At 51.4% G+C, this 27,116-nt stretch overlaps 1 protein-coding gene across 1 annotated transcript in view; it reads right to left on the reverse strand.

Annotated features, from left to right (window-relative positions):
* VAC14 (VAC14 component of PIKFYVE complex) overlaps positions 1–27,116 on the reverse strand; it is a 58,437-nt gene that overhangs the window by 10,975 nt on the left and 20,346 nt on the right. The window contains exons 13-14 of the mRNA XM_058813548.1: positions 19,682–19,835; positions 9,538–9,670 (exon numbers count right to left, since the gene is read on the reverse strand). Coding sequence (XP_058669531.1) covers positions 9,538–9,670; positions 19,682–19,835 — 287 coding nt within the window. The remainder of the gene's footprint in view (positions 1–9,537; positions 9,671–19,681; positions 19,836–27,116) is intronic.

Below are 27,116 nucleotides of genomic sequence, written 5' to 3' on the forward strand. Positions count from 1 at the left end.
GACCCTCATCAGCTTTGGTTTCCTGGAATGGTTATCAAGCTCCCCAGGGAAACTCAGTGAAAGCTGCAGACCAGGGAGGTGCCCATCCTGGGAGGAGATGTGTGGGTCTGAGAAGGAGATGTGTGGATTCTGGGAGGGGATGTGTGCATGTGGGAAAGCCGGAGGAGACAAGCCCTGCGATGCCTTCTCTAGAAAAGGGAAAGGTGCAGAGTGTTTCAGTGCAAACAAGAGGAGCCTCCCACGGAGCGTCTGCCTGGCAGCAGCCGTCAGTGACAACTGCGGTGCCAGCTCAGCGCTGGCCTGGCTGCCTCAGCCAAAGGAGCTCCCCAGGCATCCCTGGGGATCCCCACAGCAGCCAGGACGGATCCCTGAGAGAACACAGCACAAATGTACCTCAGTGGTTCAGGCCAGCTTCAGCTGGTGAAACAGCATCTTGATCCTGCAGAGCCTCAGCCCGTGGCTTCTGCTCCTCCTGGTGCTCCCCCTGGACATGAGGCCATGGGAGGTCCCTGTTCTGGCTGGCAGGATGGCTGCCCTGCTGCACACTAAAGCTGATAGTCCAGCCTGAAGCTGGGCACATCCACCTTGATGTGCCCTCTCATGATGAACCCAGCCTTGTTCCCACCATGGACATGGCTGGAGAACAGTGCCCTTCAACAAGATCACCTTGAGTTCTCCAAGCAGATATCCAACACCTCTGGATATTTTTATCATCAGTGAGATACCTGCAGCTCTGTACCAAACAGGAGAGGGAAACAGGGCTGTAGCAAGAAGAAAGAGTAATATCCTTTGGAATGGGCCAGAAGCTAAAAAACAACTAAATCTGGAAACCTGATAGTCCACTCAGCCCAAGATATGGCCCAACTTTTAGCATAACACAGATGAATGTGACAGCTCCTCCAAGGGGAAGCCCACTAGACAGACAAACAGAACCAGTCTCCAGCTGCTCAGGCTTGGACTGGTGTGCCAGGACTTTCCTTGAGGAAACTTTATAGTGACTTATGGATAAAGCTATCCTGCCCTTAGAATTCTGGAATGGTTTGGCTTGAAATGGACCTTAAAAATTATCTCATTTCAACCCCCTTGCAATGGGCAGGGATGCCCTTTACTAGACCAGACTGCTCCAAGCCCCATCCAACCTGGCCCTGAGCACCTGCACTGATGACCTGCAAAGCTTACAAAATCCTGGAGCAACATCTGAGTATCTACAAAAGCCTCACTTGAAAAACAGGCAAACCTCCCCTTCCAAACCCTCCAGGAAAGCAAAAAATTACCTGCCCAAAGCACTTATTTTCCAACTTTTAAACTTGCCAGACTCAATGGCAAAATGGTTGGCAAATGCAAGTCTTGCCCTGGGCTCTTGGGGCTTCAAGCCCCAGGCAGGAGGCACCAGCAGCAGCACGAGAGCACGTGCCTGGCTCCAGCCACCACCACAGCTGAGAGGAACAACTCACGTTCAAGTGAGCCCTCCAGAACCTGTTCCCAGAGGGGCACTGACACCGGGCACTGATGTTTCCAGGCAAGCTCTGTTGGGAAGGAGAGGAAGGGTAGGGGCTGGCTTGGGAGTGGGGGAGAACAGCAGAGCAGCAGCAGCAGCAGATCCTTCCTTCGAGACGTCCGCTTCCCTTTCAGGCTGACAGCTGTGGCCTAATTTTCAAGAAAACTGACAAGCGCCTTATTTCTCCCCCTATAATTTCTCATCACTGCAAATAAAATAGGTTAAAGGAGTGGGTGCAAAGCTGTGGCAACAGGAGCTGGGAGAGACTGATCCTGTTCAGGGCATGCACAGTTTGTACACAGATGGGAGCTGTGCTCACCCTTCCCCATCACTCTGCTTTAAGGTGAAGAAATAAAAGTGCTTTTGCTCCTAAAAGCATGGCCAAGGAGCAGGTTGCTGTCCTAGAGATGGATGAGCCTTTGGATGCCCATGTAGGGAAGGCAAATTTGAGGGAAAATGGTCCTGCTGGCTATCTCTAGATCTCAGAAAGCAGAGGGATAGACTGTGGCAGGAATACACTCTGTGTTTGAGAGTGAAGCTTTCCAGAAGGAAGGAAAAGAGGGGTTGGGAAGAGGTAGCAGTGTCCCACGGCTCAGGGATAAGAGTACCCTGGGGTGGGAGGTGAAGCTGCCTTGTCTCTTCTGCCAACAACTCAAGCACATCCTGGAGCTCAGGGAAGGAGGTGCCCATAACTCAATGAGCCCTGCTGCACTTCCTACTCAAGTGTCAGCTGAAAAAACACCCCATTTATGCCCATGGTTTAGACACCCCAGATGCTATTTCACCTTTAGTGCCAGGCTTGCCTCCATGCCTGCTGCCTCTCAGCATTGCATTGGATCACAAAGCCTGCCCTGCCTTCTGAGCCAGGATCCCTGCAAGGATCCCAGAAAGGGATACAGCCTGAGGAGCCATATCCCTCAAACCCTCCAAGGCCCACAGATGCATGAGAGGAGAGCAGATGTATGCTCCCTGCCCTGCCAGGACCCTAAGAGAGCACCCAGTGCTTTGAGGGGACCAGCTCCAGGTGCAGCTGAACACCAGGAGCAGCTCATGCATGAAGGGAAGGAGCACTGAATGGCAGGAACTTCAACCAAGGTGGCTTTTGCACAGCTCTGTGCTTTCAGTGGGGAGTTAAAGATGTCCCATCCAGAGATATCTTTATCTGAGGATATCCCATCCTGGGAGCAGTGCCCAGCTGGACCCACTGGCTGAGGTGAACCCTTCTCATATTTAACTGAGTGTACCCTGTGCCTGGAAGACAGGTGGGGGGAAAACATTGTCACTCAGCCTGATTTCCTGTCCTGGCCCTTCCCTCCACAAAGATGAATAAACTGAGTTGTCACAGCTGCAGAGCCAGAAAAGGAAGCACCATCAGAAGACCCGAGCCCAACCAGCAGGATCAGACAGGTTAAGCTGCTTCCCCATGATGAGGGTTGTCACCCCATCAGCCAGGCAAAGAAAATTTGGGAGACGCTTTGGAAGCTGCTTGTGCTGAATCCCTGCTCTGCAGAACATGACAGTCAGCAAGCAGGGAAGCTCTGGGCTCCTCTCCCCACTGTCCAGTTTGCCTTCTCCCAGCTCCCTCCTTCCACAGCCAGCTTTTCCCCAGCATTCCTGCTGTGATCCCAGGGAAAGTGCTGGGAGGAAGCAGATATCCCTACCTGGGGACCTGCCCTTTGAAGGAACTTGGCTGTTTTGTGAGGGTTTTCCTCTCCTACACACATTTCCCCTTCCTCCCCTCCACCCTCTCACTGACCCAAATTAGTCCCAGCCCACTGCTGCTCACATGTGGTTCCCATTTTTCTACAGGAAAACCCATCAAACCCTTCCAAGGAGCTCCAAGTAGGGCTGCTCCTGGAGCAGCTTCACTGGGTTAGCACAGCAAATTCATTTCCAGGTGCACCCCAGCTCATCCAGACCCTGCAGCTCCGTGGAGGCATCTCCTGTCCTTCCCTGGGGGTACAGCCCCAGCAGGGAGCTGGCCAGGGCTGACCCAGCTCCTGCTCTCCCAGCAGGGATAATCCTTTGACAGGGCAACCAGGCCCCTCCCTTGTGAAGGTCATGCTGTCACTGACTGCTGGGGCATTGTGATTCCAGAGCCAACCTCTGCTCTGGTGGAAACGGATTTTCCCCCCTCTGGCTCCTGCTTCATGGGGCTGGGAGGGTATCAGAGAGTCCAGAATGATGTCCCAGAGCCTCAGTGAATTAAAACCCCAATAGACACATGCCCCTGTGGGCTTGTGGAGCTCACTGTGCAAAGTGAAAGAGGCAATTTGAGAGCTGGGGGCTTTTGGAGGTAAAGTGGGGTTGCTGGCTTCCTTCCAAATCCCATAGGAGCCTCAAGAGACCACGGAGGGCATTCACAGTGCAAGGCTGGAGCAGAGGGAGAATGCAGGAAAGCAGAGCCTGTCTGCCACCAAATTGCTGTATCACTGTTCTGGATCTCCAGGCAGGGGGAGAGAAGGTTTTGGGGAGCAGGGAGCATTAAAAGGAAGCACAGAGGAATGGGCTGGAGATGAGCAAGGAGAAGCCCACTGAGCTCTGCAGAACTGAGCATATTCACCACCCTGCTCCATCACCCTGTGCCTGGCCGGGGCCTCGGGTGACAGGGAGTCCCTCTTTCTGCTTTGCAAATGGACCAAAAAAACACAAACTAAAGAGCTTTCTCCTGTTCCTGCTCTCGGTGAGGCATGAGGAGGGGGATGGCGAGTGCACAGTTCATTAACGCCGGAGGGCAGGCGGCCAGCGAGCATCCTGGCAGGCAGAGCAGTGGATTTTCGCAGGCTCGCTGCCTCCCGACACAGAAGCTTCCCTTGTAGCACTCACAGCTGTTTGGATTTTACCCGAGTTCATATCACAGTTTATCAAAGAACCTCCATTTTTTTCCCCTTCTTTTTTTTTTGCACTTTGCTGAGCACAAGCCAAATGGTTCCCGCAAAAACAAACGCAGGTTTTGTTCTGCATTGCAGTGGCACCGAGGGTGGGAGAGAGGAAGAGGTGACACGTGTCCCCCCTCCAGCCCTGATTCACTTGTAGAGGGATTTTCAGGGCATGGGTTTGGCAATGGGAGCTGGAGGGGGCACAGTGGCATCAGCACATCCAAAGGAAGGAGCAGGAGTGGGTCCTGCGTCCCAGCACTGGGTGCCTCCAGATCATCAGGGGTACTGGGGTGTTTGCTCAAGGAAAATGTGTGTCCAGAGGAGCTCAAGAGCATCCAGGCTTGGGAGAAGAGGAGGGTTTTGGTCAGCCCCAGCTCCTGAGATCTCTCAGTGAGGGGCTGGGAAGTGAGAGCACAGCAGGAGGAAAGGACAAGGTTAGGGATGAGGTGGGAGGCAGGATGGGGCTGGAGGGACACTGGCTCATGCAGTATAGAGGCATCCTGTGGTTGTAGCACTCCCTTATTACCAAAACAAACACCCACTGGCTCTGTACAGGATCCCCAGTGCATCCCTTGCTACCCAAACCTGCAGCTAAACCCCCATCCCACTCCCTGCTGACAGCCCTGCTCACTGGGATGCTGGCAGGCAGCCCTTCCCTTCCCACTCTCCCAGACAGAGCAGGGCCCTGGGAATGCCAGGCAGGCCAGTCAAAAGTGATTTAACACACACCTCACTGTGGGGCTGCCAAGAGCATCGGATGGATGTCTGTGCTCCACGCTCCTCCTGCCCTCTGCTCCCCTCCTCTCTGACTCCTCATCCTGGTTAGCAGGTTCAAACTCACTTTGTGTCTTTTTTACTACTTTTTGTGGAGAAACTGGTGCTGTACAGTCAGCCCCTCAGAGGCAGAAGAGCCCGGTCATGCCCTAAGAGGGACTGGCCACCCCAGATCTTCATGCACCCAGTGTGACCTGCCAGTCTTTGTCCTCAGCTCTGTCCTCATTATCCAGCTCTCCACTGGCCTCATCCCAGCAGGGCTTTGAGATCTCAAGAACAGTCAGAATTTCCAGCCAGGTGAACTTTTCCCGTCTGCTGGAAGTATAAATCTGCAGCCCCATCACGAGACTTGGGATTTTCCAGCTCTGCAGCTAATGCCATAAATTGGCTGAACAACCTTATATGCTCCACTCTATGTCTTCCAGAAGGAGTGCAGAGCCAGCCAGCCCTCCTGGCCAGTCCCCACAGGGTTCAAGGTCCCCAAAGGCCAAGGACCATCCCCAGTCAAATGGACAAGTCTCACCAGGTGCATCACATGCCAGGTGGCTGAAAAGCCACGCCAGGGCCTCTTCCAAGCAGCTTAACCTCAGAAAACACCCTGTGAGAAAGTGCCAAGCAGGGGGGAGGTTCATTTAACAGCTCTATAAAACAAGCTGAGACAACCCCTGCGTGCAGGCTGTGCTTGGGGAGCAAAGTGCTGACTCAGGCATCCTCTCTGCCCCAGGGTGCCACTGCTCTGCAAGAAAATGGCCTTGCTGGGCTTCAAAATTAAGCCTTGTGCTTCAAAGCATCCCCACACGACATGCATAGGGATTTCTCCAGCCACTCAAGCACATCCCACACCCTAGAGGGTTCATTTGCTGTGGCAAGGTACATCAGCCATGAATGTCTGAGCTGTTCCATCTCAGAGAGCAGCAAAAACCTGGCTGCTTTGGAGCTAGGCTTGACTTAGCCAGTTGAACCAGTTCCTGGAGCTCAGCCTGACCCTGGGGACACCACAGAAACTGCATAATCAATCCTGGGGGCTGCCTGAGGGGACAAGACAGCTCCTTGCAAGGATAGCCAGCCCTCTCCTCACACTGTGCTCCGAGCAGCCACACTGATGTCCATGCAGTAGGGCTTAACCTCTTCCTTAATCCTCCCATCCCACTGCACTGGTACCAACCAACAGGAATTAAATCCAGCCTGCAAATCTCAGTGTGAGCTGAAAAGCTCGGTGCTGCTCTGCTGCATGCCTCCTGACCGGCCAAGCAGCTTTCCCTGCCCAGGGCTCCTGCCTGGAGGACAGCCTGCTGCTCCAGGGAGCCATGTGATGCTTTGGAAGCTCCTCTGCATTTTTCTGCTGCTCCAAGAGGTCAGCAGCTGAATGGGAATATTTGCTTCTTGCTTAAGGGCTCTGGTGAATCCAGGACGGCCACGTGCCAGCCAGGGCAATTAGTGAGAAGGGTGGAAGGCCTCAGATGTGCTTATCAAGGTGGGAGGTAACTGATGCTCCTGCTTCTGACAACACTTTAGGAGCAATGTATGAGTGCAAACATGCCTGGATTGAGAAGAGATGGCAGCACTCGGTATTCTTAGTTTTGAAGGCAGATTAATTGTACTGGCTTCCAGCCTAAAAAAGGTCACAAGTGACAGTAAGAGATAAGGGACCCCCAAAGGAACCCTGTCAGCTGCAATGCACAAAACTGATGCCAAATAAAAAAAATATATTTGGAAGAGATCATGGGAGCAGGTTTCCCTTCTTTCTCCAGGGGAGAGGGGTGGGACAGCATGAGACTGTATGGGACTCATACCACTGCAATCCCCTCAGCAACTCCTTTGCCCAGACACTCATGAGGCATCCAAACAGCTTTGAAGAGCCTTCTCCTGGATGCTGCTCTTCCTTTCTCACAGATCATAGATGGCAGGGATTTGAAAGGGACCCATAAGGACCATCAAGTCCAACTTCTCCTGCTGGGGCTCAGCTGGGCATGTGATACTTCTTTATGAATGATAAAAGTTTTTGGAGCTGTTTCCCTGTTATTTTGAAGGAAGTTTGCTTTTCCACTTAGCTCCACCCTGTCTTCTCTGGCAAAGCATCTCGAGATACCTACCTTGGGACTGGGCTTACTGATGCTGAGACCACCCATCACAGCCCCTACCTCTGCCTGAGCCAGGGTGCCAGTGAGGGTTGCAGGTAATTCTCTCACCCATCTCTCAGCATCAGGCAGGCTCTGGAGCAGCTCTACCTGTCTTGGGGACCACAGGTCCTTACAGAGCAAGAGACGTCCCCACCTCCTGCAGAGATCAGTGGTCAAACCCCACTCGTATCCTCAAGCATGCAATGTACTATAACCTCTGTCTCTGTGACTGAGGATATATCAGGAGAATGTCTAAAGTCCTTTCAGAGTCAGAAACCAAGCATGAACAAACTTGAGTTGGATTAGAAATAAACTGCATTTAATCACAGATCCCCTATGTGACCTCATGGACCTTTGAATTTGCCCACCAGCAACGTGACAGGGAAAACTGCTGTGCTGTGCTTGAATAAAACCCCTGTCCTCCATTTCCCTTTCCTGTGAACACTAATCCTTCAGCTGGAAATCATTGCCTAAACGTAACAGGTCTATTCTCCTTCCCTGTTCCAGTGTTCCCAGGCCAGCCTGGGAAAGAGGCAGCAGTGGTCCCGGACCACACTTCAGCAGATGCTGTCCCAGTCTCTCAAATATCCCCCTTGCACTCTTCAGCTCAGGATAAAATGGAACATCACCAGCATCTCTTAAGTCAAACATGAGGCTGGCTTCTCACCCTGCTGTGCAAAACAGCTGAGCTGGCTTGTGGACAGGGGAAGGATGTAACGTGGGAACGCGCATACGGCTTCAATTTGAAAAGTGGCTAAAAATAGCTCTATGAGGCTCCCACATTCACTGAGCCTCTCCAGCAAGAGATCAATCTTTGCCAGAGAGTCCTGTAAAAGTTTTTCTCCTCTATTTTCATCTTGCTCTTTCTGGAAGCAACAGAGATGTTAGTTTACACCAGTCTTTTACCTGCCATCAGTAGGTTTCAGCGTTAATCACTGTTACCTGAGGGCATGGCTCACCCTCCCAGAACCACCACTTTGGCTCCAGTCCTGCATCTACCCCATATGAACAACAACGTGACTTGACAAAGGACAGAGTCATCTATTTTTTAATTTTTTTTTTTTTGCTTTACCAGATTTTTTGGGGCATGAGTCACTGTAAAAAGCCTCGGCTTGCTGAGCTGCTGTGAGCCAGTCCCACCGCACCTCTGGCTGGCTGCTGGGAAAGCTGGGCCTGCCAGCCAAGGCTCCTCCTGCCAGAGCTGGAGGGAAAAAGCTGGAGGTGGCCAGGGTGCAGGAGAGCTTTTCAATGGGACCCTGCCCAGGCTCATTGTCACTCTGGTCAGCCTGCTTCCCTAACACAGCACGAGGTCACTTCCTTGCCAAGGTGGCTTATCCTAGGGGCTGTGCTGACTGGTGAGAGGAGAGTGGACACTCTGAGTGGGATATTTTCTCTGGGATGAATCTGGACTTAGGCCAAAAATTGCTGCCCAAGCAGATACAACTCCACACCCAGCTCAGCTTAGCAAATTTTGGGAACTCTGCATGCTGTATTTTCCCACTGCAGTGAAGAAACCTCTTCATCAGTACCTGGCACACCTCTGTGCCTTTGGAGAGGTGATTTTCTTCTCTCACAGAAGCATGGCTTTTATCTCATGCTCTCCCCCTGTTCATTTTGATGCCACATCCCTGAAAGCAAGGGAGGAAAACCCAGGGTCCTGCCAGCTGATTCCACCAACCTCCTCACTGATTTCTCCACCTTGCCTCGACCATTAACCCTGTTATTTCCCAGTGAGCTGAGGAATGGCTATCCCTTGCCCCAGATTTTATTGCAATAAAGATGACTGCCTGCCAGCTGCCATGACACTTGGCATTCCAGCCTTCACAACATTTGGCTCTCCAGCCTCTGCCTCTCCTTAAAAAGCTGAAGCAAAATCTCCCAACTCTGTGCATTGAAACACATGGCTTTGGATGGGTGAGCGTCTCGCCAAGCTGGCTGGAGGGATTCACTCAGCTTGGCACTCTGAGTGCAGCCTGTCTCCTGCTCTGGCTGGTCTAGTTGCTTCTTAACGAAACAGGCTCTGACAACATTGTTTAATAAGGAGCCACTTTGCCTCCGGGGATGGGAGAGAGAAATATGGTGCCTTGACATGTGAAAGGCAAATCCCATTTGCTCCAAAACCGTTTGCAGGAGTAAGAGGGAAGCCTGAGGAAATGGTTTTGACTCTGAATGGATGTAGTACTTGGGCTGCCTGACCCTGCCATCCCCGTCCCACCCGTCCCAGGGGTGCTCAGGGGCTTCAGTGAGGCTGGTGAGGTGCTCTGACCTGATGATGAAGGCTCCTCTGGCTTCCAGGAGTTTCCGTTCACTGCTGAAGCGCTTGAGCAGGTTGATCATGAACTTGTAGAAGTAGGAGTTCATGGTGGGGGTGGAGGGTGAGCACTCTAGGCCTTTTGTACCTGGGGAGGCAAGGGGAGAGCAAATTAGAGCTGCCAGGGCCCTGCTGCCCAAGCCTTATGAGAGAGCAGACACCCTTGGTCACCTAGTCACAGCACTGAGATGACAAGGGCAGGGGCATGGAAAGATTTTCAAGCCTCATATAACCACATCTGGTTGGTTCAAGCAGAGCCAGCCCTGTCCTAGCTCTCTCCAGCCCAAGGGAAAGCATCTTGTGGTCACAACATTGGAAACAGCACCTGGGGTTAAAATGGGAATTTTGGGAGTTCATCTCAGAGCTCTTCAGCTTCAGTAGCTGCTAGAAGAAGGAGTGCCCGAGGCTCTAAATTGAGCCAATCCCATCTCCTCAGATATGGCATGTACACTCATCCCAAAACCACCAGACTGCTGGTGAGTTGAAGAGCCTGCAATCCAACGCCGTAAGCCACAGATGCCCCGAGCCCAGTGAGCATGCAGTGGCAGACACACACATTCAGCCCTGAGCCATGGCACAGACACTGGTTTACACTCGGTGATGTCATTTTCCCTGAGCAGGAGCCACTTGGTACAAATGTCATACACAATGTGCCCCAGGGCTACCATAACGTACTGGTCAAACCACAGCAGAGCTCCAGGCTTAGGGATTGTCCTGGCCTGAGACTCTTGGCAGGGAGGGCAGGGAAAGGGGCAGCTGGCAGCTCAGGGAAATATCCCCTCCAAACAAAAGAGCAGGGAGCTGGCAGGTAAAGATTGCTTTTCCCACAGTGAAACCCCAGGGGAGATGGTTTATTTAGCAGGACAGCGCTCAAAGCAAATGTTTGGAGAGAGCGTTTCAAAGGCAACTCTGCAAAAAGGGGAGCTCTCTTCCTTAATTTCTCCTTCAGAAAGGCCACATCTAACTGTGGTAAGGAGGGAAGCCAGCACACACGAGCACCCCACGGCTGCTCTCCACACACTATTTCCATCAGATAACCAAAGGAAACCTGAGCAGTTTGATTTATGGATGTTGTCTGCTTCCATGGACACTCAGCGGAGCACGGAGCAGCCAATTAAAGATGTAATTAAGCTGCCAAAGCCCAGGAAAGCTGATGGAAAAGCTGCTGGTCTGTTTTCTATCCTGCCTCTCCCAATGATACACAGGAGATACACGCAGGGCAGCTTCCCCAGGTTTGGATTTAACATCTAAGAGAACATACAGAGCCAAAAAAAAGGAAAATTAAATACAAGGTCATCCTGACCAGAACCTGGTGTCCTCTTCCCGCTGGAGCTGTGTGTTCACCCACCCCTTGGTATATCTGTAACCCCAAACCAGGCTTTGAAGCAGGCAGCTCCCCGAGCACAAGTGTTCACCATCGCATCATGTTTCCCCTCAGCTGCAGGGAAGATGATCTGGGCAAAGGAAAAAAAAAAAGTGATCCAGCCGAGCCAATGTGCTCCAAAACAAAGGTGTGTTTGTTCCAAGGCAGGGAGCACCCAGTGTGAAAATGCAGCCATGCCCCACGTGTCGTCACTACAGCTGCTCAGCACTGCTCAAGAGGGAGCAGAGACATGGTCTGGAGGTGACATGGGGCAGATCTGCCTTCCCACTGTGCCTGCCTGCAGCTCAGCCTGAAACCTCCCAGCACAGCCTGGGAAGGCAGGTGAACACCAGGCAGAAACTGTCTTTCAAAGCTGCAAAGTGGTATTTTTGTCCATTTTCTCAGCAACTCTGAGACACCCAAACCTGGTTGTGCTGCAACACGAGCTAGCAGGACATCCCACCTTCATTGCCACCAGCTAACAATGCTCCAGTGCTGTAGCTTGTCTGGGGGAAGGTCTCATCCTGGAGTTTCTCTTTTCTCAAGACCCCAAAAATAGTCTCTCTGAGCCCCACAGCAGCATCAATGGCACAGTGTTCCCTCCACAAAGCAAAGCCAATTTTCAGCTCATTGTCATCTTGCACGTCTTCCAGCCAAACATTACATATCCTAAAACACATCCCAAAGGAAAAACAGGAGGAGGCAGCAATTTTTCTCCTCCCTGACAGGACCAGCATTTCTGTTGTGCACAGGACAAAGCTGTATGGAGCTGTGTGGCTGCAAGACAGACCAGCCACAAGCACCTTCAGATATGTGCTCTGAAGTGGTGCAGCATCCCCTGCATCTCCAGCTGGAGACTGGGAATGACCTGCTGGATCAGCTGAGTATCCAAAAGTCAGAACTGCCTTGGGGATGAGATCCCAGCTAGTCTGCAGGACCTTCAGTACTGCTGTTGTCTTCCATCAACTGGTTCCTGAACCTTGGACCCTTCTGCCCAGCCTGGATGCAAGGAAGGACTGGGATACAGAGATTGTGAAAACAAGTCTGTGCCCTGTTTTTCCTAGAAGAAAGCATGTGAGTATGCCTACTCCAGGGAGCCTTTTCACCATCCTTTGCTTCTGGGAGCACTGAGACTGAACTCCAGAGGGATCATTTCTCCATCCTTTGCCCATGCACAGGAGCTATGCCTGCATGTTCCTAAAGAAAGTTTCCACTGTGACACACCATGCCAGAGCAGCCTTGCCAGTGCTCTCTAGGGCTAATGCTGGGAGTGAGAAACCAGGGTGTCAGAGGCTGCCAGGCTGTAAAAGGCTCAACCAAACCTCAGATGGAGCTTAAACAGGCAATACTTCTTCCAAGCAGGCAAAGCAGTTGTTTTCCAAAGCCTCCCAATCCTCCAAACTTCCCGTTTGCTCTGTTTACAGGACGTCTAGGAAGTGGCTGGCACCTTGTGTGCCATGGTGTAACCCTTCCTGGCGTAGCCCAGAGCTCAGCTCGCTGCCCTGAGGGTTACAGCTCAGCACAGTGGCATTCCCAGCCCGACAGAACTGTGGGAGCAGCTTGTCAAGTGTTTTCTCTGAAGCACGAGAGACAAGCAGGAAGAAGTGTTAAGAAAACTGTGGCATAATTAATTGAAGCTTGCACCTCTCCCCCTTTCCCTGAAGCAAAAGACTTTGCAGATCCGTAACCTGCCAGATCTGCTGTTAACGTAGCTGGGGCTGGTGGCACATCACAGCTCTGCTTTTTTTTTTTTTTTTTTTTTAATCTGGTGTGGAGGAGGGAGCTGGAAGAAGAAAGATCCATGCTCAGAGCAATGATGAAACTCAGTCCAGACATCCACAAGAATAGGAACAAATGGGAATTTTGGGCTCAGAGGAACATCAGAGCAGTGAAACATGACAAAAGGCACGTGGGAATTGCAGCTATATGGCCGCAGTGAGTCCACATCAGTCTGGGTCCTTATAATTGAATCACAGAAGGGATCTTAAAGCTCATCTAGTTCCAACCCCTCTGCAACGGGCAGGGACACCTTCCACGAGACCAGGTTGCTCAGAGCTCCATCCAATCTGGCCTTGAACACTCACAGGGATGGGGCAGCCACACCTTCTCTTAGCAACCTGTGCCAGTAACTCATCACCCTCACAATAAAGAATTTCTTTCTAATAGCTAAACTAAACATATTCTGTCAGATTCACACCATTATCCCTTGTCCTACCAATGGCTACAGCAACCTTCTGCATCCCAGCATGCCAGGCTAACAAATCCTTTCCCCAGATTCCCTTCACAGACTGGGGTAGAGCCAGGGACACAAGCAGGCTTCTTGGATCATCTAAGTCAATACCAACATCTGTTCCCTCAGCCATGAGTGCCAGCTCGAGCGGAGCACAGCGAATGTCTGCAAACCCCAGTGCATCCCTGAGCGCTCACCAGCAGCTCACGCTGTTCCCATTGCCTGCGTGGCCACACTATAAATCAACCAAGACAGGCAATTAGGGATCTCTATTAAGGCCCTTATAAATATATATTGTACATCACCCTGGAACATTCAGGCTGTCTGGCTGCTTGATGGGCTGAGCTGTGTCAAGACCTACAGTATCCAAAGTGTCTCCACATTGCTCCGGGTGAGCCTGGCAGACTCCGAAACTAACTTGGATTTTCCTATCTCAGCCACAAAGTTCTGAACTTCACCTTGGCATAAAACATAACTTCTATTAATTTACTATAATTGGTTTCAAACTAGTCTTAATTAAAACCGGTGTGGACTTGCTTAACTCCATTGAAACCAAATTGAAATAAGATTGGAGCAGAATTGATTCCTTTCCGAAGCGAGCTAAAGCTGGGTAAGCTGGTTAAAGAGTATCCACAAGGGTATTTGCGGTGGTTTAGCTAAAATGATTTACTGCAATCTCTAATTGAAGCAATTTCAGCTCGGATATAGGCAGGGTAAGCTAAGAGTTGGCGAGGCCAAGCATCCTTCCCACCCGAGCGCTTTCCCCAAGGCATCATGTTTCCAGCTCAGCCCAGAGAATGATCTCCCCCAGCTCTTCTGGGAGCGCCAGGGATAAACGCGGCGGCAGCCGGAGCTGGTCCGCGAGCCCTGAGCCGGCCCGAGTGCCAGTGGCGTGGGAGTCGGCGCTGCCAGATGGTGCTGGGCGAGACCCCGGGCAGCGACGTGGGAATCTGTGCAGCGTCTCCCCCCGGCAGCCTTCCCCAGGATGTTTTGAATTTTAGCTTTTGCAAACACGGAGTGGCGAAGCCTCGCGGAGCAAGATAAAAATAGAGCCGTAAAAAAGGCAAATCCTCCCCTCCTCCTCCCAGAAAGCCGGCGCAGGGCGTAGCTGGAAACAGATGTGAACATGTCGGCAGCTCAGCTGGGCTCTGGAAAACCTCCACTCTCCCCTTTGCAGAGCACAGGATGCTGCTGACGAAATAAACCCACCAAAAATCTGGATTGTACAGCCAGGGCCTGTGCTCAGCCTGGTTTTGCTTGGACACACATGGATATTTCTCCCCTACCTACCTGGCTAAAGAGCCATGGGTTTGTAATTCCTGACTTCAACATCTCGACAAAAAGGGGGTCCCAGAATGGTTGGGTTACATATTTTGATGCCAAATGAGGCTTTTGCTGCTCCTTGCTCTCCCCCACCTTATGCAGGGTCTGTGCTCATGGCTGCCTTGGAGGAAGACAGCAGGCAATAATAATCCTGATGGTTTTCCTAGTAAGGTTAGCAATTCACTACTGCCCCATTTTTCTTTGCTAAGGTAAATCAATAAGCAAAAATGCAGCAAGGGTATAGCTCAGCCATTGCTCAGGAGCACAAAGTACCCAGCACAGATGCAAACCAGGAATGAATAAGTTTCAAGGTGAGCTTAGAGTGGGCTGAAGCTTCTCCATGGAAAGGTAAAGTATACGGAACACAACCTGAAGACATGAGCAGCAATCGGGTTTGCCGGGCCCTTTTCCTACCAATACTCATTTTGCTAGTTTGTTTTTCATCTCATTCATCACCTCACCCTACAAATTCCTCATAACATCTTTGGGAAACTGAGGCAGCCCAGCAAAGTAACTCCAAAGGAAGCTTGGCTATGATTGATTTATCTACACCATCAACTTCTCCTTTGTCCACCACTACAAATCAGTAATCCCAGCTGTTATTTGGGAATCCCCAGGCTTTGTGGCTGGCTGTGTGCTGTGACCATCTCAGGAGGGATGGATACCTGGAGGCACGCCAGGCGAGTTAACACTACATCTGGATGGTCTCTCCTGGGGCTTTCCAAGGCATCCCAGCTCCTCTATTACACTGCATCCAGGAAAACAAACAGATCAGCCCTTCTTTCAAAGTCCTCTCCTCCTCAAGAAGCACAAGAGTGTTTTTGACAATCAACACTCCTGAACAGCTTCAGGCCAGTAGGAAAAGAGATGCCACAGACACCAAACATCAGGAGCCAGACTGCTGAATTTGGAGCACTCAGGACAGCCTTCTTTTCTCCTGCCTGCTTGGCTCCTCTGCTCCCTGCTGTCACACTCCTGATTCTACAAAAACTGTTGGAAACTGGCTCCTTCAAGAGCAAGTGGTTAATGGTGTGATGTCATCTGCCTCACTGCCTTTTGTGGGGAGGATGAGTAAGGAAGGGTTTCACTTTTTTCCTTCTCTGACAGTGGAAATAGCAGTTTAGCAGATCTGAGCCATCTGACAAGAAGTCACCTTCTCTTTTCTACTTTTCATGGACCTCCTGCACACTACAGACTCTCACCTGATTCTTGCAGAGGCTGCCCTAACATTTTACGGACTGTCTGGAGGTGGGACCTTGTCATACACTGCCACCTCTGCAGACCTACAATGACACAATTGAAGCAACAGACAACAAAAAGGAAGTGGTTTGGCTCACTGAGAATAAAATCCCCCCAAAGACATGTCAAAAGCAAACCCCTAAAACAGAATATCTCCACTCTGGAATGCTGCATGTTCTCCAGGGGGGATACAGCAGGACTAAACTCAAGAGACTACATTTCTGAGGGACTTCTAGCAGTCTCCTCCAGAGTAATCCACTGACTCCTGGGATATCCATGGACTGCCAGTGGAAACCAGGGACCTCAGGCACATTAGTGACTCCACATATGGAATCAGACTCCCAGCAAACATCCTATAGCGTGAGGTGCTCAGAGGGTGCAGCACTGTCCCCACCACCTCCGGCAGGAAGCCAGGCAGGAGAGACCGGACCAAGCTGGAGAGGAAACAAAGGGCTGTAACTGCTTCACCTTACAAAGCTGTGCAGAAAGGAAGGAAGAGATGTGTGCAAGAGCTACCCTGTGCAAGGCAGCATCCTTTTGGAATGAGCTTTTGTCTCTTGTGCAAAGCAGAGCTGTAGATGAGGCTGGAGGGCTTCCACCTATGGTATCATGGAATGGTTTGGGTTGGAAGGGACATTAAAAGGCCTTTAGTCCAACCCCCTTGCCATGGGCAGGGACCCCTCCCACTAGACCAGGCTGCTCAGAGCCCTTGAACACTTCTAGGGATAGCACTTCACATCTCTGGGCAATCTCTTCCAGTGCTTTACCATCCTCACAGTGAAGAATTTCTTCCTAATACTTAATCTAAAATTACTCTCTTTCAGCTTGAAGCCATTCCCCCATGTCTTGTCACTCCATGCCTTGTCCAAAGTCCCTGTCCAGTTTTTCTGGAGCCCTTCCAGGCACTGGAAGAGGCTCTAAGGTCTCCCTGGAACCTTCTCCAGGCTGAACAACCTCAACTCCCAGTCTGTCTCCTCAGCAGAGGTGCTCCAGCCTCTGATTATCTCTGTGGCCTCCTCTGGGCTTGCTACAACAGGTCCTTGTCCTTCCTGCGCTGAGGGCCCCCAATCTGGATGCAGTCTTCCAGATGGGGTCTCACCAGAGTGGAGTAAAGGCACAGAACCACCTCCCTTGACCTGCTCACTTCGGTGACAACCACTCTCAGGTCATCTGTAACTTGTCTCAACTTTCCATGGTTGGAAAAGACACTCCCAAAGCAAAGCAGGCACTGGATTCCCATTGTACTGACCAGACTGGCATTTGCACAATCACTCCAAAAACCGGGAAGCTTTTGGGCACAGCCCCGCAGCCCTTGTCCCTGGAAAAGTGGGCAGAAGGTACCAGGGTGACAATCCTGGAGGCCAAACCAGCCACCCTCTCCCAGGGCAGCCGCAGCAGGCCAGCAGGAGGTGCTGGGTCTCCCCGGCAGTGCTGAGCTGGGCTGGCCCCAGTTCATTGTGCTTGGAGAAGGCGTCGAGGGCAGCTGACCTTACGTAACCGGAGAACAAAGTGGCTAAATAAAAACTGGAGCTGGGAACGGGCTGCGGAAGTGGGACACGGCTTTCCTGACTAATCAACCAGCATCTGAAGGAAACCAAACTCAATGGCAGGGAAACAACTGCATAAACACATCCCGAGGGAAGAAAGGGAGAGAGAGGAAACGCGGGGAAGACCGTGGGGGCACTGGCCCCTTCCACCTCCACTCCTGCCCTTACTGCTTGGCTAGCCAAGCCTGGAGCGCCAGGACAGAGAGCACCGCAGGAAATCTGCCACGAGCTCAAGGATTTCAAAGGGTGACCCTGCTTGTTTACCTGCAAAGCCACCAACTGCACATTTGGAAGGGCCTCTGGGATAGGAGAGGATTTGGGTTGGGATAGCTCAACAGCTCTCCTCCCACTGCTGGCTTCAAGGGCAACTCAGTCTAAAGTGGATGAAGGAATGGAGAGATTTAACCCTGGGGAGAAGAGCTGGGACCCTGCAGCCCCCACTCTAATGGGACAACAGCATCCATCCTACTGCCAATACAGCACTGTCTGAACCACAGCAGGGAACAATCCCATATATCCCAGTACAAAACCAGTGACTCCAGAAAGGGGTACACCCTCTCTCTGTTGCCATCACCTCATGATTTTTGCCTGGGAATGGCAGAGTTTTGGCTCACTTGCTCTCACCATCCAGGACCATGCTCAGACATGGGGATTTCCACTGGCCACTGTCCTGCTCCAAAAAGTCCTCCCTTCAAGAAGTCTTCTGGCAAAAGGAGTATTTTCCAGGAGCCTCTGATTTTCAAGGCATAATCCAGGAAGGTCCTGGCCCAGCTCTGACCCTCAGTTTCCCTGGGGGAACTCCCCAGCAGCCCATCCGGTCTCATCCTTGGGTGGCCAAAGCCAGACGGGACTGGGGCCATGATAAACGCCCAAGGCCAATGAACCAGCTCCTTTTCCTCTCCCCAAAAACATCTGCCTTTGGTTAAAAGCCAATGACCCTGCAAAGCTCAGCTCCAAATAAATTCTTAAGGAACAATTTTCTGGTGCATTATAGGGAAGAGGAAAATAGGTGAGGAAGCCAGAGCCCAGTAGGACCTGTGTGGGGGCAAGTTGTCCCACCCTGGGGCAACAGGAGCTCTGGCTCCAGCAGATCTACTCCAGGAGGGGAGAGCCAGACTCTTTTTAAAGGTTACATTTGAGTAAGTGAAGCCAAGTTGCTCTTCCAGATAGCTAACAGGGGCCACGGCAGCCGTTAGGATCCACGCCATCCAGCCTGCTATTTTTAGATCATCCAGAAGGAAGGAAACCTCAGACAACCATCAGTGTGAGCTGAACTGCAGCTCCTCAGCTGCTTGGCCAGTGCTGCAGGAGCTGCTCCACCCAGGCAGTCTCACTTCTGACAGTGGGAGGATGGATGGGACTTGCAGAAAGCTCAGGGAGGTCACCAGCTCTGCAGCCCTCACCTCTCCATTGCAGAGATAAAGCTGCCAGCAGGAAACAGGTAGATCCACAAAAAAAAAATCCCACCCTAAAAAGCCAAAGACCCAAGCTGGTTGCTGGTGCAGTGATTTATAAGACCAGGGAGGGGTGAGCGATCCAGGATGTTCAGAGAAAATAAAGCCTGGGGATGGGAAAGCAAAGCCTCTCACTCTGGTGGTGATTTTGCAAGGCCCTGTGGCTGCATCCTCTGCAGGGAGAGGCAGCCTTGGCTCAGTGCTTGGGTTGCAATCCAAAGCTCACATGAAACGTGCTTTTGGCTGGGACAACCTGGCCTGGGGAGTACAACAGGGAGGCCCTTAAATAGCAGCAGAGGAGGAGAAGGAGAAGCCAAGCAACTGTAAAGCATGAACCACAGACAAGGGAAGGTGAAAAAAATTTCCCCGTGTGCAGGATAATTAATGAAAGGTTATTTTTTTTTTAATCTCCCGAGTCCCCAGAAAATAGGATCGTCCCTCTTCATCGCTCTCCTGAGGTTTTGCCAGGCACTCAGAGCAACATAACAGTTCATAGCCAATGTGGGCAGCCTGGCACAGGGATCCCTCTGCAGATCTATGGATGTTTTGGAGATCTGGGATTGCAGCCAGCATCTCATCCTGCACTGATTCTAGGGCTCTGAGGGCTTTTACAAGGAGAAAAGACGCTGGAGCCCAAGGTCCCATAAAAAGTAGGACAACAACGACATCTCTCCACACTGGCCTCTGGGGCATCCTGCTGCTAAACTGAGCCCTAAATCCCCAAAACACAAACAAGGGGAAAAAGCAGCAAAAATAAAAGCAGCACCCTGTTCTGTGCCATGGCAGACTCGATTCCCAAACTATGCTGGGCGGGGATGAAGACATTGATTTATTACTGTAAAATAAGCTTCTCCTTTTGCCCGAGCAAACCTGACCGGTGCCATGGAAGACGGGGAGAGCCCAGGAGCAGGGAGGCACGGAGCTGTGGCACAGGGGCACTCACTGGAGGAGCTCAGCTGGCCAGGCCTGGCTGGGACATGCAGCTCCACGGGGCCAGGTCGCACGTCAGAGCCATCGGAGGGAGCGTGACCCTCCTCTGTCTGTCCTGCTGGGGAGGAAGCAATCTCAGCCAGCAGCTCCAGGTCCTTCAGGATAACCTGTGGAGAGAGGGATGGTGCAGGGTGAGCTTTCCTTCCCAAATCCACACACAGAGAGGGTGAGGTGGGAAGCAAGCACCAAATCCCAGCACATTGAGAAAGGTATAGTAAAAGAGGGCTACCTACAAAATACCAAGTGGAAATTTCAAATGTTTGCCGAGGGGATGGGGAAGGAAAGACAAAAGAGAAAAAAAACCCCAGTTTCTGCTCTGAGAGTCCCAAGGAAGAATATGAAATCAAACCAAATTTACACAACCAGGAATAGGGCTTGCTTTCCCCTTGTCCCACCTTGTGGAAATCTGGGACTTGTGCTCCCTTCATAACCGCAGATTTGGGACAATCCCAGCAAGAGCACAGGGATGTTCTGGAGGCACATGCCAGCCAGCTCCCCTCTGCAAGGCAGCATCCCAGCGAAGGCTCAGCTCAGGATGTCAAGCCAGAGCTGCCATTCAGATTTCATAGCTCCTTTTTTCCAGAAGTCACCAAATCAGTCTATATATAGCACTTCTGGAGAAGTTATTACTGGGTGGGATTTTTTTTTCCATCCCCAACCCTTCTCATGTCTCAGGCTATTTTGGGTCCCCCTTCATTCAAACGTCCTTGGGTCGAGATGTTTCATGAGCTGTCCCTGATGCTCTAAGTGCAGCACGGCTGTGCAGAGCAAAAAGGCTGCCAAAAAGGGTCAACTGCCACGTCTTTACTCCTCAACATCTGGCACAGCACATCCCAACCACACTCTGCCCAGCAGAACAGCATCCCAGGCTTTCCCTGTACACTCACAATGCATCTTTCTGAAGAGCTGCAGCTGTATGAGTTGTAGTTTCTGAGATAACATAGAAAACCCCTACCCTTGGAAAAACAAAAAGCCAACTATGGTTGGTTTTTTTTTTTATCATGCTGGAAAATACAACCCCTTAAAATCAGAAAGAGGAGCTCCTCGGTTTTTCTTTTGCACAGATATCTTAAGCTAAATGCATTTTTGGAGTTTTTTTTTTTTGTAATTAAGGCTGATTTTCAAGCCCCCAGCAGCCTCAGAGCAGGCAGTGTGGTGTCTAGGCACTGGTGAGGAAGCAGCCTGCCACAGGCACCACAAGACTCCAGCATGCTTGGGAAGACCCTGTGCCTATAAACATGATTAAGTCTCAACTCACAGCTCCCAAAGACAGGGGAAAAAAAAGACAACAACTTTTACTTCTGTCCCTGAAGAATGCAGCACCTCTGTGATGCTGTCAAGGCTGGGAGCTCACTGCCAGCGTGGGAGGACCCTGCTATCACCAGCCTTCATCCTCTTCCAGGGAGAGGAGTCTGTGGTCCCTGGCAGAGGGAACACCTTGGTCCTCCTTCCCTGCCTGGATTTCAAGCACCTGCGGCTCAGACAGAGATGCTGGCTGTGTTTAGTTTCAAGTGGAGGATGTCTCTGAGCAGAGCCCAGGATGCCAGCTCTCCTGAAGCCCTGTGTAGGTTCTCTAGTGGCTCATCATGTGACTCAGCTGAACTTGCAGCCTTTGAACAGGCACCAGCTTGGTTCTCAGGCTCTCACAATGGGGAAATAACACCCATAAAGGCTTCCAAGTCATGTTGGCTGAAACTGGCAAAGGGACTCAGGGCTTGGCTATGAGGGCTGGCAGTCAGGCAAGAGCCAGGACTCTCATTCATGTGGTGCATTTTGCCAAACCCAACACAACCAGGAGCTGAGGCACTGTGTAGCTGATGTTCAGCATGACCTGGCCACTCATGACTGCCTTCCTGCTGCACTCATTGCTGCCCTGGTGCCCCCACCCAGCCACATCACCCAGCTGAGTTTTAACCAGCAGCTCCGACAGCTTGAGGAAACACAACCAAGCCCCCAGGCTAGGCAAGAAACAACCCTGCTGCATCACAAAGCTTTCAGAGTCATGCCTTGAGGTCAGATCCTTAATCCAGCCTCTCAGAGCTGTGTCATGAGCCCCATCTCTGAGATCCTGCTTGGGTTCAGGATGCTCTGGCCAGGGTAGTCAGGGCAGCAGAGACCAGCACCACTGGAGGGTATCCAGGGAGAGCACAGCTTTGGAGAGGTTAAGGAATATCCCCCCTGTGGTAGGTTACAGGCAGGAGGTGGAAAAGGCAGCATAGGCTGAATTTTGCCACTGAAAAACATGGGAGGAAATAACAATCAGGAGGGATCAGTACATGAGCACTGGGAGGAAGAGCAGGCAGCAAAGAGCTGGGGTTTTCCAGCCGTGGGAAAGAGGCAGGAAGTTCCAGCTCCCGCTGATTCTTCCCGCACGCTCTGGAGAGGGTTCCCAGCTGGGGACAGAGCAAAGGCAGGAGTGCTTGGTATGCACTGCACATCGCTGTGCTGAGCAGAGCTGGAGCTGGCTGGCTTTGTGCGAGCCAGGAGGCTGTAAGAAAGCAATATCCTGCCATTGCCATGGCAACGGCCGGCTGCGCCAGGAGCGAGCCGGGCCCATCCCTCAGGAGCCCCGCGGCCCTCGGACCCACAGCGCTGGAGCTGAGGGCAGAGCCCAGCCCTGCTGCCAGGCAAAGGTGTGATCCTGACAGCCAGCCCGCAGGATCAGCCCCCAAGGGCGTTTTCTGGTCCCAAGGGGATTTCTGGGAAGGTTTCCCAGTGGTGATGAGACATAGGACAGTGTGCCCTGCTGTGGGGAAACGTGTGCCTGGTTAGTGTAAATAGGAAGGAGCAGGAGAAGCAGCGTCATGATGGATGGGGAGACCTGTCCAACGTCTCAAGCCATTCCCAGCACAGGGATGAAGAGCAGCATGGAAGAGGATGAGCTCTGGGTGGCCAGGGAATGAGAAGCAGGTTTCCAGACAGTTATAAATAAGCAGCTATTTCTCCTCTCTGAGAATAGGCAAGATTTCTCCCTGCGTTGCCTCCAGAGCACAGATTTTGAGGGCACACACAACTGTCAGCTTCTCCAGATCTAGGTCAGGTTAATTTGCCGCTTGTTCTGGTTGAATGGAGCTGAGAGCAGCTCTGCTGGCAGTGGCACGGGGGAAGCAGCCCCTGGATGGGGTGTGCTGGGTGGGATGCACCTCCCTGTGCGTGCAAAGCGGTGCCTCGATGCTCCTGCAAGAAGGGGGGCATTTGTCTCTTGTCAGAACCCTGGGCTGGCCCCAGCCCAAGGCAGAGGAAGGGGAGGGGACCCCAAATGTGCTGCAGACCCCTGGGAGTGAGACTTAGCATCCCACAGCACATGATGACTACTAGGACACCAGAGCAGGCTGCAGCAGCAGCTCCTGGGACACATGCAGTGGGAGGGTAAGGACTGGCTCCTCAAGGTGCTGTCCTTGCTGGTATTTACAGATAAGTTGTGAAAAACAGGAATAAATTAAAATGCCTGTGTGCAGCAGGGAGATGCTCCTGGATGGCCTTGGATGTCCTAGTGGACATCTAATATTCCCTGGGCAATGAAATGGGTCACTCAAGATCAGGTTTTTCTTGCTAAGGAGAAGATGGGAATTCAGCTGAAGCAAGATAATACCAAGACAGAAAACAAGAACATGAAGGGCTGCAAAGCACTTCAAAGAGGCCCAAAAATCTGGGAGGCTGTGGAAACTCCCATGGCATCTCCAGGATGGACACTGCAGGTGGTGGAGAGACCCAGTGGGGACAAGGAAAAGCCAAGGATGCTGCTGGGTGCTTTCTCCTTCTCCACAACATAAATACAGCCCCATTTGTTTTATATTTTTCCTCCTTCTAATACTTTTAGCTGTAGCCAGGGAAGGAGGTGAGCATGGGCAGGCAGTCCTGGAGCCAGGAGTGGCCAGGAGCAAGGCTGGCTGAGCCCCAGACACACACAGTGTGAAAAGCAAACTTGCATCCCCCCCTGCCTCCAGCTTTAAAGACAGAAAAAGAAAAGAAAGCCCATCATTAATCTTCCCACACCAGTTTAACCAAACCTCTTTTTAGGTCCCCAACACAGCAACTTTTATCCTCTGATCTTGCCAAGATCTACTTTTTTTGCCTTCCCAGGAGAGGATGGGGAGCAGAGGGAAGGCAGAAGGCCCGGGGGCTTCTCCTCTCCTCCCCAGGGCAAACCCTGCCAGGTCATGCTGACACATGCTCACAGCACCAGCAAATACAGCTGGCAGTGGGGGAAGGCACTTGGTAACAGAGCTACAGCCATCCCAAAACAAACTGGAACCTGAAAACTCCCTGCCTACCCTCCTGCTTTTGTAAATCCCTCACTGTCCCTGCTGCTGGGGGTGTGAGGGCCAGGCCTGCAGCACCCAACACTGTCACAGCTCAGAGCACCCCTTTAAATGTGTTTAATTAGCACACATGGGAGCTCTACATGCCACCTGATGCCAGTCAGGGCAGGATGCCAAGGAGGTACTTCATACAATCATAGAATCCCAGAATATGCTGAGTTGGAAGAGACCCACAAGGATCATGGAGTCATGGAATCCTTAAGATTGAAAAAAAAAAAATCTAAGATCACAGAGTCCAACCACCATGCTCACAATCAAACCATGTCCAAGTGCCATGAGTGCTACTGCTTCATGCATTGAGGGCAGGGAAGGATGCAACACAGGTCCAGCTGGTGGATGGGGCTGGAAAAGCCCTGGAGTATCCCTTCAGGCTATGCTGGGGGAGGCTGGATGCCTGCAAACCCTTTAAACTCAACACCCACAGTCCTAGAGCTCATGACAGGCAAAGGGCTCGCTTTTATTTGCTGTCTCCCACCCACCACCTCCCTCTGCACACAGGGAACCAGGCACCCAAAGCCCAGCTCACCAAATCTTGCATCCTACATCTCCATCCCACCCTAGACCCTCCCGGAGTCAGCTTCCCAGGACAGAGATTGCTTGTCCTCCATGGCAGTCAGGTTTTCTGTGGTTTTAGTCTGCTCCATAACTTCACCCTGGAATGCTACAAGCCCCACCTCAAGCCCAGATTGCCAGTTTACCCCAGTTGCTCACTGTACAGATAAAACTGCATATACATATGTATATGTAAGTTAGGAAATTGTGGTCTGAAACTGGGCCTAAGCCAAGAAGCTCCCTATAGATCAGAATCCCCACAAAGAAACTTCCTATTTCTGCAGGATGCAGCACATAGATTATTGTTAAACCAGGTGGTCCTGAGTCCACTGAGAAAGCATCACCCCACTTCTGCTTACAAGCTGCTTCCACTTATGGTAAACCAGGCTAACTGCATTTTCCACTATCTGACTGGAACTGTACACATTTCTGTATACCCCATTTCAGTCCCAAGCTCACGCTCAGGGTCCCTCTCAAGAACCAGTTGCCTCCTTGCTTCAGTACCTCATAGCTTTGAGTCTCCCTCCAGAGAAGCTTTGCCACCAAAAAAAGTTTAAATAAAGTCAGGCATACATATATTGCAGTTCTCCTCTTTGCTGTCTTTAGCTTACACCTCTGCTTTGCATCAGATCACAATATTTCAGCTGTGGCAGGTGAAAGGCCAGGAGCTGGAGGACAATGGCTCTAAACCCAACAGGGCAAAGCTCCAAACCAAACCACACTAAGACAGCTATTTGCTTTGGCACAAGCCTTTGTTCAGTGTCACTGTACTGGGATTGGGTGTGACAGGAGAAGTTTGCCAGGATTCAGTGTGACAGCAGAGCTCAGAGCAGGGCACAGACCTGGCTTTGAAACCCTGCAGTGCAGCAGTGAGACACAGCAGCAGGAAATGCAAAGGAAAGAGATGACTATCAGTACACCACCATCCCAGGGTTTTCTTCTCTTCTAGCTTAATAGTGGAAACCCAAGAGAGGGCAGAATGTTTCAGCTTCTTGTGGGAAGTTGGCTTGAGGGTCATGGAGAGGTCCAAGTACATCACAGAATCACACAATGGTTTGGGTTTGAAGAGACCTTTAAAGACCATCTCGTTCCAACCCCCCTGCCACTGGCAGGGACAACTTCTGCTACAAAAGGCTGCTCAGAGCCCCATCCAACCTGAACACTTTAATGGATGGGGCAGCCACAGATTCTCTCAGCAACCCGTGCCAGGGTCTCACCATCTTCACGCGGAAGAATTTCTTCTTAGTAACGCATCTAAACCTGCCCTCCAAAGTCAGTGGCAGTCAAGGGCTTAGTTCACTCTCTAGAGAAGGTCACCAACTCTTGAGGAGACTTCTGAAGGAAGCCTGGCCCAGCCACTGGGCAGGTTTTCATGTTAGCAGAGTTGAGGAAGCCAGAGTCTATCCTGCTTCACATCAGACACCAGCTCCACCTCATGCGTCATTCCTGCATGACTCAGACAAAAGTCCCAGCACAACTTTCAACCCCCAACAAGATGGAGGGGAGCAGATAAGCAAACAGGAACACATTCAGCCATAAAGAAACCATTCCATTCTGGAGCCGGAAAAAGGAAAACAAAGCCAAGAAAGAAACCAAGTAGCGTCACTGCTTTGCAGTTTTCTCAGAGATGCCTCAGCTCCTGTTGTGTTCACTCCAGCTCAGTGCCTGGATCCATTCAGAATCCAGGGAACTGAGAGACTACATCCAAAGCTGCCTTTGCACCATGAACTTGCAGAAGGAGGCAATTTGAAGAACGTGTCTTCTTTTCAGCAGTGGTGCCTTAAGCCTGCAGGTGGAAAGGTCCCACTCACTGCTCCCAAACAGCATCTCCTAACTTTTCATCCTTCCTAACATCAGTTTTTCAACCAGGGCAGCAAGCAGATAGTGCAGAAAAACCCACTCCCAGCAGGATTCAGTTACGTCTTGTAAGGAAGTTTTCAAGCACATCAAATTTTAAGCAGGGCTTTCATAGATTGCCTTCAAAACCAGGTCTCAAAGGCAGGACAGAACATCTCCCTGTCAGGAAAGCACAGGAAGCAGCATGAGGTGACGCAGTGCAGCAGCACAGCATCTGACAGAGAGGAATCCTGGATCCTGACTTGTCTACATATCAAAGGGAACTGCCTGCTTCAGCTCTGCTCCAACTTCTCTGTGCTGCCTTTGTGAATCTTAACGAGGTCTCTTGACCATTTCTTTACTGGCACAGGAGAATTGGGTAGGAAGGGGAATAGGAGAGATGGCAGAGATGACTCAGGACACTGCAGATGCATCATGAGTTACTGGCCTCTGTTCAGCACAGTGGAGGTGGTGCAACACCCTGTGCTACTTGAATGACAAAAACAGGGGTGAGAACTTAAGGGGCATGGATCTGGCTCCATCCAGCATGAGTCTTCCTTTGCTTTGAGCTTGATTATTTATGGCAATGCAGAGAGAGACTGAGAGCAGCTCAGCAAGAGAAGACCATAAAAATAAGGTGCCTGAGTACAGTCTTTCAGTTTGATGCACAGACTAGCA

Source organism: Ammospiza caudacuta, chromosome 13, assembly GCF_027887145.1.
Source record: "Ammospiza caudacuta isolate bAmmCau1 chromosome 13, bAmmCau1.pri, whole genome shotgun sequence".
NCBI classification, from domain to species: domain Eukaryota; kingdom Metazoa; phylum Chordata; class Aves; order Passeriformes; family Passerellidae; genus Ammospiza; species Ammospiza caudacuta.